Here is a 12,338-nt window from a genome sequence, read left to right on the forward strand (position 1 = left end):
GCTTGGCTAAAATGCAAACTCATGTGCAGTTTCAAAATGAATAGCAAACAAAAACGTACTGAAAAAGGAGCCTGAACAATATTCATCACTGTCACTCACTTGTCGTCATTGATTCCACTTGATTTCTAATTCTTTATTTTCATTCCATACATTTTCATGGTTCAAATGGAGTAAAACAAACAAACAAACAAACATATGAAGTTTTCCACTTTTTTTTGAAGATGAATCATCGCATGCAGGGCTTGATAATCTACCGCACACTGAAACTGATAATAACCACAACTTCAATGACGCTGTACCCCCTGATTTACATGAAGCTAAATAAAGACAAGGTTGCCTTCAGGTGCATCCTGCAGAACACGGCTGAGAAACAAGCCCGCGTGGAAACACAGATGTGTGAGTGTGTTATAGTAAAAAAAAGTCCCCCGAGCCTTTCTAACAGCTAACCACTGCTGCTCTCTAGTGTGCAATCAACTGAACAACACTCAGAAGCAACTCTTTTACAGTATGTGTTGCCATCATTTTTTACAGAATAATCAATAGTAAGAAAAACTGGCAACTATTTAATCTTTTAAAATAAGTTGGGGGGGAACAACTTTGGTAATTAACTGAGATTTCCTATTTATTTATGTTGCTGCATCTACCTCTAGTAATAGTGTTTTATTTTTGCTTCCCATGGAGCCTATTAAACAGAAATCGTTATCAATATGCAATGTCCATTAAAGCTGCAGTGTGTAATCGCTGCTATTATTTATTATATTATTCAGCCTCTGTTCAGTCCTTTTGAACAGAGAGGATGCAACATTATTTGGCATCCTTCATCTTACAACAAGTGACATTACCTGACCTGACTCAGGGGGGAGCGTTTATGTGCATACAGCAGCAGCGGCGCAGGGGAGGGTGGAGACAAGAAGCATTTCTCCCATCAGTCTGCTAAATAACCGTGTTTGTTGTTTTTGGTTTTTGCGCAGTACCGTAGAATCCACTTCTTCGACGTTGTGGACAGTCCTTTGAGCAACAAGGTTGCAAGAACCCTATTGAAACGCAAAAGATTATTTTACTTTTATGTTTTATACCTTGTGGCTGTGCCTTTAACTCTGTGAAGCACCTTGGTCAACCCTGAATGTGCTCTAGAAATAACGCAGAGAGAGATGTGGAGATGATTGACTCGATCAGGGCAGTCGTTAGAATTTGTATTTAAAACGTGGAATAACTTCAGAACCGTCAGAACGGTTCTCATTTTAGAAACTGTTTTTTGTTTCTGATTATGTATTTTATTGATTGGATGCTGTGTTTAATTAATTGGTTGTGTGTGTGTATTTTTGTGTTGTTGTGCTGCTTTCTTGGTCAGGTTGTATATAAAGTTTCACATTGCAGCTGAAAGGATTTAGAGGGAAATTGTAGAAATTAAATTAGAGGGACAATAGGCCACGACCTCAGCACTCTGCCTTTCCCTAACTGTCCACTAGTGGCCGCAGCCACTTAAAACTCTGCACTGTAGTTTACCTGAATTCATGCACACCCACACACACACACACACACACAGTGTGTTGTCTACAGCCTCCTCTGCGTCCTTATTGGACGTATGCTGGGACATATTAAACATACTAGCATATTTAAATAAATAAATAAATAAATAAATAAATAAAATGCACGATAGAGCGCGTGCACGAGCTCACACTCACTGCCTTTTAATCGCAACCGTCCACGAGAAAGTGCTGCAGACATTTACCAGAGATAATGCGGCGCGAAACGGAAAACCACATTTCAAAATAAAAAAGAAATAAAAGGGCTTCTTGTGGAGGTGTGTGTTTACTTTGAAAGGTAAGACACGGAAGCCGTGCTGTAATAAATCGCGCTTTACGCGTGTGCTAAATGTCGCGCTGTCTTTCCCACAGCTGAAAGGCAAAAACGTGCATCGTTGAGCGACGCACCTTTTTTTTAGTTATTTATTTATTTATTCATGTGTTGTTGTTTATTCCTCTCCGCGCGCTTCCTGTTCGTCGGAGCACTGGCTTATTCCGGGAAAAAAAGGGGACATTTACAATAAATGGGGATTTTCCTCTTTTTTTTTTTCCTCTCCCCAAAAAAAGGCTTCTTCACCGGGTGATCGAACCTTTACAGATGTGGTGAGATGGAAACGACCGCTGTCAACATCTGCTCACAGATCTGTTGGAGCTGAAGGTGGAGGCTCTCGCGCTCTCTCTCTCACCGTGTGTGTGAGGTGTGTGGGAAGAAAATGCTGCGTGTTTCTGGTGCACCGCAGGTTAATTTAATCTTAAATGCACCTCAATCTAAATCTGTATCTCTCTCTCTCTCTATGTGTGTGTGTGTGTGTGTGTTAAGGCTTTTGCTGTCTTCTGCTCCGCAACGAGGATGCTCTTTGCCCTACATGTGATTGTCATGTCTTCTGCGTTTTTCAACCCCAGTTTTGCCTTCAGCTCTCACTTTGATACAGGTAAGGATCTTTATCCAGAGACCTGCTTGTGATTTGTAATGTTTGTGTACTGTAAAATGTCCCTCTCTTGTTCTCGCTCTCTCTCTCTCTCCTCTGTGTCTGGTGTTTGATGCAAGGCCATACTGTGGTGTGATGGTGTAATGTCCTATGAGTCACTGGCAGAAGCATCACCATCATCATCATGACCATCATCATCATCATCACAGCCACACAGTCAGGTCAAACCTGAGCGGATGAGTTTTCAGTCCTCGTCACAGTCTGGTGACAAGAGGGTTAAAGGTTGTGACTGCAGTGGGTCTGCATAGTCCTGCATGCACATCACTGCAGCCGAGTGTGTGCATGCGTGCACCACTTGTATGTGTGAGGTGTTGGGATCTGCTGCTGCTGCTGTTGCTGTGTGAGGTTGCAGTATTTGTTGTCCGTTTGGACCCGCAGTGTTAAATCATCCTGGGGGGGGTGCTGCTGCAGTGCTTACGGGACCACTGAGCGAGGAGTCATGGCTGTGCGGGACTGTCGCCTGTGTGAGGGCTTGATAAGAGCAAGCGGGGAATAACGGCGTGCACAGTGTAAACAGGATGGATAGAGTACCCAAACTGTGCTGTGCATACAAATGACAGTGAGTCAAGTGGCTCTCAAGGTGCAGGCTCTCTCTGTCCTCCCAGGACCACACACTCTGGCTGATCCCGTGGCTTCATTCCTTTCACTCCTCGCTCTGTACGTTGAGTCCTCATTTACATCTGTAAAGCACCCACAACTGATGATTTCAATCTCACATAACCTTACTGAGATGTGTGTTAGTATTAGTCCACAAACAGCACACATGTCTCACTGTCACTGGTGAAGTGCAATAACGTGGACTTCGTTGCTTTACGTACCATGCGGCTCTCTTTTAGGAGCTACTGCAAAGAGAAACAGACGTGTTTTGGGGTTTAGACATTTGGAAAAACAGTTGTGAGAGCAGTTCTCGGTGTGGTGTGTGCTGAGTTGGCCGTCTCCGGTACAGTGTGCGGTGAAACGTGATACAAACATACACACCAGAGATCCTTTAATCGGAGGCAAGATAATTGTTTCCCTGCTGAATTATGGTGAAAATCCTCGCTAACTGTGCCTCTTTTGTGAATATCCGTAATTTAATTGTCTCTGTGTTTTCGTCCTAGCAGAGCTCAACGGTTTTGGAAATGTTCCCCTCAGGAATGTCCAGTGAAAATGCTCATGTTCTATTTCTTAGGGACCCAGAGTCTAGGGAACACTTCTGAGCAGCATGTGCACCAGGATTGCTTTGTTTATACACGGTGGGGGTTTTTACCTGATGTGGTCTGGTCGGTCACTCCCCTGTCCCCATGATGATCTAAAATTCTCATAAGAGCAGCATCACACTTGTGATCCTGTTCCTTTGCAGTAATTGGACTGAGAATCAATGTTGCCTAGGCGATGGAGGGGGGCGTGTGAAGAGGAACCAATCATTCTCATGGCCAGTGCTGGGGACAGAGAAAAGCTGGAGTCCCTTAAAGGGGGAGGGAAATGCTCTCGGATAAACAGTTTGCTGTACCAGCTGAATATGTGGTCCTTGAAGTGAAGGCGTAGATTAATAACATACATCATTTTAACTGTTCAATGATGATTATATGTCACGAGACTCAAAATGTGGTGAGACAGCAAGACAGTTAGCGATGTGACAAAAGACGAGAGGTTGAACACAGCTGATTTTTGGATTTACCCAAACCTATTTTTAACAACGCAGCCCTGTGTCCGGGCTTTCACGTTCAGATTTTGAACTGTTTCACACCTGAAACCAACCTCTACACCTGCACTTCCTCCGCTCTACCGCGAGCGATGCGAGAACATGGTGTGCTCCACCTCTCCGAACACTGACTCAAATAGCCACACATGCACAAACACAAAGTCAGGCAGAGGAAAAAAAAATCACTTTGCATGGCATTATGTAAGCCGGCGTCAGCAGGCCTGGATTGCAGGTTTCCCGACTACACATCGTCCAAAGGGGAGCGGTGCTGTCGCGCATGTGTGTGTGTGTGTGTGTGTGTCGTCGTGGCTCTGCACCAACGACTGACTGCAGCTAGCACCTGGGCGACTTCTGCTTCAGCACCATGGAGAGCTCTCCCCGTCAGGAGAGGGAGCAGATGTCAAAGTGTAAAGGGAAGCGCTTTAAAAACCTCCATGTACACAATTGATATGAGACAGACTGACATGAATAACAGCACAGAGACGGCAAACACTGACACCTCTTAGCAGTTTGTGCTGATTCCTGCAGGTGGCGGCGGTAGCCAGCGCACGTTAGTCTATTGATGAAGACAGACATGTTTTTAAATCATGCAGGAAAGCTTGCAAGTGAACGCGGACCAAACACTGCAGGCAAAAGTCAAAGAGATAGTGATGCTCTGAGAGTAAATCTTGCTCTCAGAGCTCCTCCTACTGACTGGGTCACTACTGTTTGATTATTTATCTCCTCCTGTGTAACACCAGGCACTTTAAAGTTACATAAGTCTGCCTCTGGGGGGGGGCGAGAATGAAATGGATTTAAGCAGTCATGGGGAAGAATCTTCGTCTCCTCTGTGTGCACGCGCTGTGTGATAATGTGGGGGATGTGGGTTTATTGCTGTCAAACACGTTGCCGGCTTGTGTGTGTGTGTGTGTGTGTGTGTGTGCAATCCAGTCCGCGGTTTGTTTTTTAGAGAGGGGTTCATGCAGTATTTAATTTGCCTCTGATTTCTGGTTGAATTTTGCTGTGAATGCGAGAGCACACTGAGAGCCATTTAACAACAAAAAACAATGGCGCTCAGTGGTACCAAAGATATTTGCTAGTTGGGAAGCAAGGTTGAAGTGTAGTGGACTGCTCTTAGCGACATTTTATAATGATAATTAAAAGACAGTGGGGGACATTTTGGTTAAAAATGTGTGTAAGAATTCAGTGCATCCGTGTAAGGAGGTGCTTAACAATGGCATTTTGTGAACAGGGAAAAATGGGGGTTACAATAATTGCCCACATAACTAATGCTAACTTGTTTTGCTCAGGTATTTTCGCACATACACATGCACACACAGCCTTTGTCTGGGATCGTAAGACTTGGGCTGAAATGAAATGTCACCTCAGGCACATATTTGTGTAGTATGTCCACACGTGGTTTGCACATGCGTCTAATTTGTGTTCATCAGCCGGAGTCCTGCACACGCGGACAAGAACGTCCTTGACTGTGTTCTAGTCAAAAATAATGAAAAATACAAACAAAACAGTTTTCACCTCAAGGAACAGCCAGCAGTTTTCAACAACAAGAACAAAGTTGCTCAAAGGTCCCATGACATGCTGCTTTGAATTGCCTGTAATTGGGTTAATGTGGGTAAAAATATCGAGTTGGTGATAGATCGTCTCGCAATACGATAATCGAATATCCATCCATCAGACGATCTTTTACCGCTTTATCCTCCACATGAAGGTCGCTGTGATAGCCGGGGCCCGGGCCGCCAGTTTCACTTGGTGCGAGGTTTGAAACTGCAATGCTAATTCTGCACTTTTAAGATCCACATACATACATTCCCAGAATGTAAACAGTGTCGGCCATCTTTGCTAACAGTAACGCTAACAGGACCAAGTGTCACTGGTGGGCACGTAACAAAGAAAAGAATGAAGATGTTTCTCAACTCAGGGGAAACTGAGGTTGGGAAGCACAATTTTTGAAAAGTACGCACTCTTTTCTAGTAATACAAAGCTACATGCTAATCGGTGAAGTATTCCTTTAAGAAAATCTGGTATCACTTTATTTTGCCTTTCTCTTCTAGTAATTAACAGCTTTTCATCATCATCATGTCGACAGATAATCAGTTGACACTTATTTATATCTAGTGTTCTCAACTTCATTTTAATGAGATAGTCTTGACACACATTTACGGGTGTAAGTGTTATATCACTATTCATATTCTGTTGGCAGTCAGTTATAGGATAGTGACTAATCAGAAAGAGTCAACTAATAAGATGCTGGCCCAAACAGCAGAGGAGTGGTTACATGTTATTATAGTCAACAGACACTTTTGTATAGGTTAGGGCTGTGAGTTAAGTGATTATCTCTTGATAAAGTTTGACCAAATATCTCTACTAATCCACGAAGATCCATATGTCTTGGTTCGAGCACGAGTTCCCTTTTAATCAGGAGGATGATCTCTTCAACATGCGGTTCACAAAAAAAGCGACTGGCCTGTCTCTGACTCACAGGACAGCTATTTCTGCTCCTTGTCAAAATTTACACAACTGTGTTTCTTCCTGTTGCAAAGAGGATTGTTGAGTCCTCAGCGGAGCTTCCTGCTCCATTTGACTCTGGAGGATAAACATCTTTCCATTCCATTCATTCATTAACTGTCTGTTTGCCAACGTGCTAAACAATGAACAGCTCTTCTTTTCTTTCCTTTTTCCTTCTTTGCTGCGTTTGCGCTGAGCAGTGGCTCAGACTCTTTTTTTGTGCAGCAGTAATTAGGACTGAGCGGTTTGTAATTTCCAAACCAAAATCACAATTTCGAGCAATTAGCTGCAACTGCAGTATAGCTAATTGCTAAAAGCTGTTGTTCTATTTGTCAATAATTAATATGTTGATTGTGCTATGTGGTAATATTATGGCACAGTGAATGTGAATGCAAAATCCAAGCCAGCACAGGCCTCCTCCTCCTCCTCCTCCTCCTCCTCCGCAGTGATCTGTGTGTTGCATTTATCTTCACAGTGTCTCCGCTAGATCAATTATTAATGTCATTATTAATGCCACAGTCACCACCTTCACATGCACTGGAAACATCTGTCACCGCATTGATATTCAGTCCCTTTGTTTCCACCAGTGTGTCCTTGGCCCTGGCTGTCGGGGGGGCGGACATGACCGGTCTGTAATGCTGATCCATGGCCGGTCCTTGCGGGCCTCTCACTCCCAGTTAATGACAGTGATCATGGATCTCAAGGGAGCCTGAGCGATCTGCACTCATTCACAAGGAGCGTGACTAAGGATGTCACTTTTTGTGGATGATACCGACTGTTCCCTGCCATTAATCATGTCGGGCTCTTCTGTTTGCTGTCGGCCCTTCCCTCGGGTTGACATACACTCTCTGCACCCGCCTATTTTATTGTTTTCTCACCTCACAAACTTTCCCTTTTGCCTTATTTCTCTAAAATAATTTCTTTCTCTGTAACAGTGCCTGTAACAGAGGATTGCTGCTGCTGCTGTTGTTGGATGTTTTATCTCTTGGGAAGCACAGCTGACTGCAGCCAACAGACTCCCAGTGGCTGTTGAACGTAAAGAAAGAGCATTTTGCATTTTATATACACACACGCACAAAAGCAGAGGATAATCAATACATCACCAGACTAGGAACGACACAACGGACAGGACAAGATGGAGGCAGATGATCCGCTGTGGTGACACCTAAAGGGAGAAAGAAGAACATGAGGCTAAAGAAAAGTGGCTTTGAACGTGAACCTTTTGAATTTACCTTCAAATAACTATAAATTATTGTATATCGCTGCATGCATCACCCTGGGTTCTATTTCTGCCAAAATTGAGCGGGACAGACAATGTTACAACACAAAAAGCGCTGTTTTCCCAATAAAATGTTGTCATTTTGTGATAATCGATTAGTTTACATTATTTTGTAACTGCACAGCCCTCGACCAGGCTTATATGCAGCTTGGCAGCTCTCTTTCAATTACCCCAAACTCAACTTGTTTGGGTGCAAGCCAAATGTTTTTGATGTTATTTTGGTTTTGCTGAAAGCTGCACATTCCGACCCAAAGCTTTGTCATTCATCTGCTACTGACCATTTAAAAGGCATTCTCCTCTTCTGTCCTGTCCAAACCATCCCATAATGCGTGTGTTTCTGTTTGTGTAAAGAGAGTGCATGTGTTGTGGTTGGAAACCACTTGGTACAGCCCTGACAGGGCAGATGGAGGAGCTTGTTTGCCCCTGTAGCACTGTCCTAAATGTAAACCGATGCTCACGGAGATCTGGGGACTCTTTTCTGCTCCTGCTGTTGTCTCTCTTTCTGTCTGTCTGTCTGTGTGTGTGTGTGTGTGTGTCCTTTCTTCCGTCCTCAACCCTCGTCCCATATTTTTATATTTAACTATGTTGACTAAGAAGTTGGAACGGTGATAATTACCATGTCAAGTGTCCGTCAATTTAGTTGCTTAATAGAAACGAAACGGAATGTTTCAAATTCTTTCTTCTCCAATGACTTTGTCATTTGTGGTGCATATATTATCACGCCGTGACCCTCGTGTGTGTGTGTGGAGGACAAAGCAAAGCAACAGAAACAGAAACCTCCCACAGTCGTACTTGTTTTCACGTTCTCTGCCACTATTTTACAACATGTACAGCGTGTGAAAATGGGAATTTCTGCACTTCCTTTCCACTCCATTGTTCCACGTCCCTGCGAGGGCATCCATTCTTTTGGAAAGGGGTTGAAACTGTATCTCACGCTGTGCCTTTTGTCTCCTCCTCACTCTTTCTTGGAACAATTTGATTGCAGTGGTGTGTAGTTTGGCAGCGTGCCCACCCTGCAGCACTGTCACCACTTGGCCCCTCAGTCCTAAACAAAAACTTGTGCGGCTGTGCAATTGTGCATGCATGGCAACCATACCCGCGAGAGAGAGAGAGGCTGAAGGGCGACGCCGTGGGGGTGGGGGGGGCACGACGTTTAATTCTGTTCTGTGGAGTGTTAGCGCTTGTTCTTGTTCACTTTGTCGAGGGGTTGCTGCTATCAGGAGTAGAAACAACAGCCCTCTGTTCCCTGTTACCAAGGAAACTCCTAATTTATCCTATGCAGCCAAGTGCGACACCTTGGCTTTTCTGTGTGGGTGCATGTACTGGTGTTAGTGTGTGAATATGAGCACATGGCTCAGCCCTGGCCTTCATACACGTGCGGGAGAATTTGTAGTGTAGTGTCTGTTCTCTGTTCTGAATCTTTTCTTATTTATCTTGTTCTTATTCGCTCTCTTTGGCCCATTTGTGCTCTTCAGTTAAACACGGGCGACAGTAGATCTGAAATGCTGTCGTTTCAACTGCAGCTGCACAGCAACAGAGGACTGTGCCTCAGTGATGCATGCTTTATTTATGGTCTCCCATGGAAAGCTCAGCGGCTGTGCTGAACACACCACATTCTCATTTTGTTTTCACATGCTCGAACACACACGCACACACACGAGTGAACGGAACATAGCTTAGCTTTCCCCGCTGTATCAAATCATAGTCACCCTTTGCATAGTGCCAAATTACAACATACAGTACATTATCTCAAGGCACTGAACATAGACCACATTATAGAGAGCACACAAACCCAACAATTCACACAACGAGCAAACACTATAGCATCAGGAAGAAATCTCTTCTTCCAGCCGTCTGCCTCGACCGGGTGGGGTGAAAGGGAAAAGGGGGGACAGAGGAGAGGTGAGTTAGAGACAGAAGAGAGAGACCAGGAGCAGAAATAGCAGTAGCTGTGGTCTCCTTGTTCATTCTCCCTTCTTCCACCAGATTTTATTTATTTTCCTTCCCTCCCTCCCTCCCTCCCTCCCTTTTCTTTTTCTTTTTCGGCTCACTGCTTCCTTCTGATTGTCAGGCTGAATTGTGGAGGTTGCAGGGCTGTCTGTCAGGACATGGCTCATCTTCCTCCAGTATTTTTAATAAAGCAGGTATGAGCCCGGCTTTAAGTGCTTTATTCTCATTCCGCCATGCAGCTGGTGAAATAATGTGTGCTTCTCAAATATTTATGGAGGACCCCCCAGGTCACTTCTCTCTCAGGGGGAGTGGGATATTTTAAAATTGCTCTGGATGACTGCATAGGACTTTCAGGTAATGACCGATGGCTTATCAAACTTTATTAAAACTACACTATGCAAAGAAATGAGGCCGTAATTAACACAGTAAATGTTATGTGTGTATCTCAGCTTGGGTGTCATGTGTGTGAGAACCTACACATGTATAGTTTTACAGTGAGATACAGTCGTCTCTGCACACATACTGTGCCACACGATAGATCCACTAGAGAGCAGCACACGGTTGAGAGTTTCTGCCAACAACAAATATGAAATATGGTGAGGGTGAAAGAGGCTGCGGACACTTTCACCCTCCTGTCCTACAGTTAACCCCTCCTGCACTATTCCCTGCAGTGGAAGCTTTCAGAAGACGTGAACAAATAGAGTTCAAATGAAGGCTCCACAGACAAAAGCCTTCTCTCTCACAACTCAATGGGAAATGAAATGTGCTTTCTCCAGAACTATAAAACACAATTTTAAGGGATTTCCATGACTGTGACCAACAGTACTTCTTTGCTGAAGCTGAAGAAAGGGTATGTTTTTTTTTTTTAGTATTCTTTCTTTCAAGCGTGTTTGATGAGACAGAAACCAGAGCCAGTGATCGGCCCCAGGGTCCTGCACAACACGACAGTTCACTTAATATTTGGCTTCAGAAATAACATCTGCATGCGTGTTTTATGGTGTGTCCTTTAGCGAGCTCTGAGTCACAGTGCCATCTGATTAAGTGTTTGTCATCAGCGTTCCTAGGACCATCTGCACAGTGTTCAGCATTTCTTCTCCCTCTCCCTCCTCGTCCATCTGTGCATCGGTGCAGAGCTATAGGTTTGGTGTGCGGTTATTTCACTTATTATGAAATAGCAAACACTAAGATAGTGCCATGGAAATGTAGCTGCATGCTGTATATCTGTTGGTTATAATTCTTGGCTGCTTGACCAGAATACCACATGGGAGTGAATAAATGCTGTGGATATTCAGAAAGGGCACAGCTTGTTTTAGCTGGGTAATCTCCTTTTTTGGTTCAATGACTCAAGCTGTCGTTGTGTAGTTGTACAATCAAATACAGGGAGTTAGTCCCAGCAAATGAGGCATCAGCAAATGTGTTTCCTCCAAGAGTGGGAAAAGAAGGAGGCGGGGGGTTATTTCTAAAAGCCAATCAACTAATATGTGTTGCCCAGGCCAGGTTGTTGCCTGGGTAACACACTACGGTTCATGCAGCTATTCCTTTTAACACTCCCTTTGACTACCATTCACAGCCAATTCAAGTATTAACCTTAATCATAATCAGTTAATGCCAAAGTCTAAGCTTTAATTAGGACCGGGTTTTGGACTATTGGTCTTGACCAGGTCAGTATTTGTGCCAGAAAATGTCCTAAAGTGGTAGCAAATACAAGTTAACACACATATACACATGCTGGTGTTGCATTTTTCGTGTGGACACTCCCCCAACCTTAACCATCACAACTAAATGCCTAACCCTAACCTTTAACCTAAGCCTAACCCCAAACCTAAAACCAGCCAAAATGTCCTCACATGATCAAAAGGTCCTCAAAAAGATGGTCCACACAGCCTATTTAAGACATGTACACAGAGACACGCGGTCTGATTGTCATGACTTTAGAGGACATCGCATTAAATTTACATTCATTTCCTGAGGATTTACTCTAACCTTAACCATAACTAGTACTGGCCTGACTCAAACCTCATCCGACAACATGTCACACTGTAATTCTCAAACCAGGTTTCAGGAACCTGGACATATTGTGCCTGTCTTATTCCATCATCCACGCATGTGTGTGCAGGCGTTAGCGTAGGCTTTGTGGGCGTGACCTTGGGGTCAAGCTTTGGTTGGAGCGGTGGTGTTTGGCGTGCGGGAGCCGCCAGGTCTGGAACAGTGTGTTCTTCGACAGTCAAATGAGTCAGGACTTCTAGGTCTCAGTCAGTGAGCTGGAAAAGTACTCACACCGTCATCACAGACCCAACACTCCTCACAGTCAGTGTGTCCCACGTTTGCACACTTGTATTGTTCTCACAATGACAGAGGTGGAGAGCAGGGCCGTGCTGGATTGATGCCATTTGCCAATCATTTAC

At 44.2% G+C, this 12,338-nt stretch overlaps 1 protein-coding gene across 1 annotated transcript in view; it reads left to right on the forward strand.

Annotated features, from left to right (window-relative positions):
• The first annotated feature begins 1,888 nt into the window (after positions 1–1,888).
• Positions 1,889–12,338, forward strand: part of aatka (apoptosis-associated tyrosine kinase a) — a 29,653-nt gene continuing 19,203 nt past the window's right edge. The window contains exons 1-2 of the mRNA XM_044051408.1: positions 1,889–2,224; positions 2,347–2,458. Coding sequence (XP_043907343.1) covers positions 2,377–2,458 — 82 coding nt within the window. The 5' untranslated portion in view covers positions 1,889–2,224; positions 2,347–2,376. The remainder of the gene's footprint in view (positions 2,225–2,346; positions 2,459–12,338) is intronic.

The sequence above is a fragment of the Solea senegalensis genome, linkage group LG19 (genome assembly GCF_019176455.1).
Source record: "Solea senegalensis isolate Sse05_10M linkage group LG19, IFAPA_SoseM_1, whole genome shotgun sequence".
NCBI classification, from domain to species: domain Eukaryota; kingdom Metazoa; phylum Chordata; class Actinopteri; order Pleuronectiformes; family Soleidae; genus Solea; species Solea senegalensis.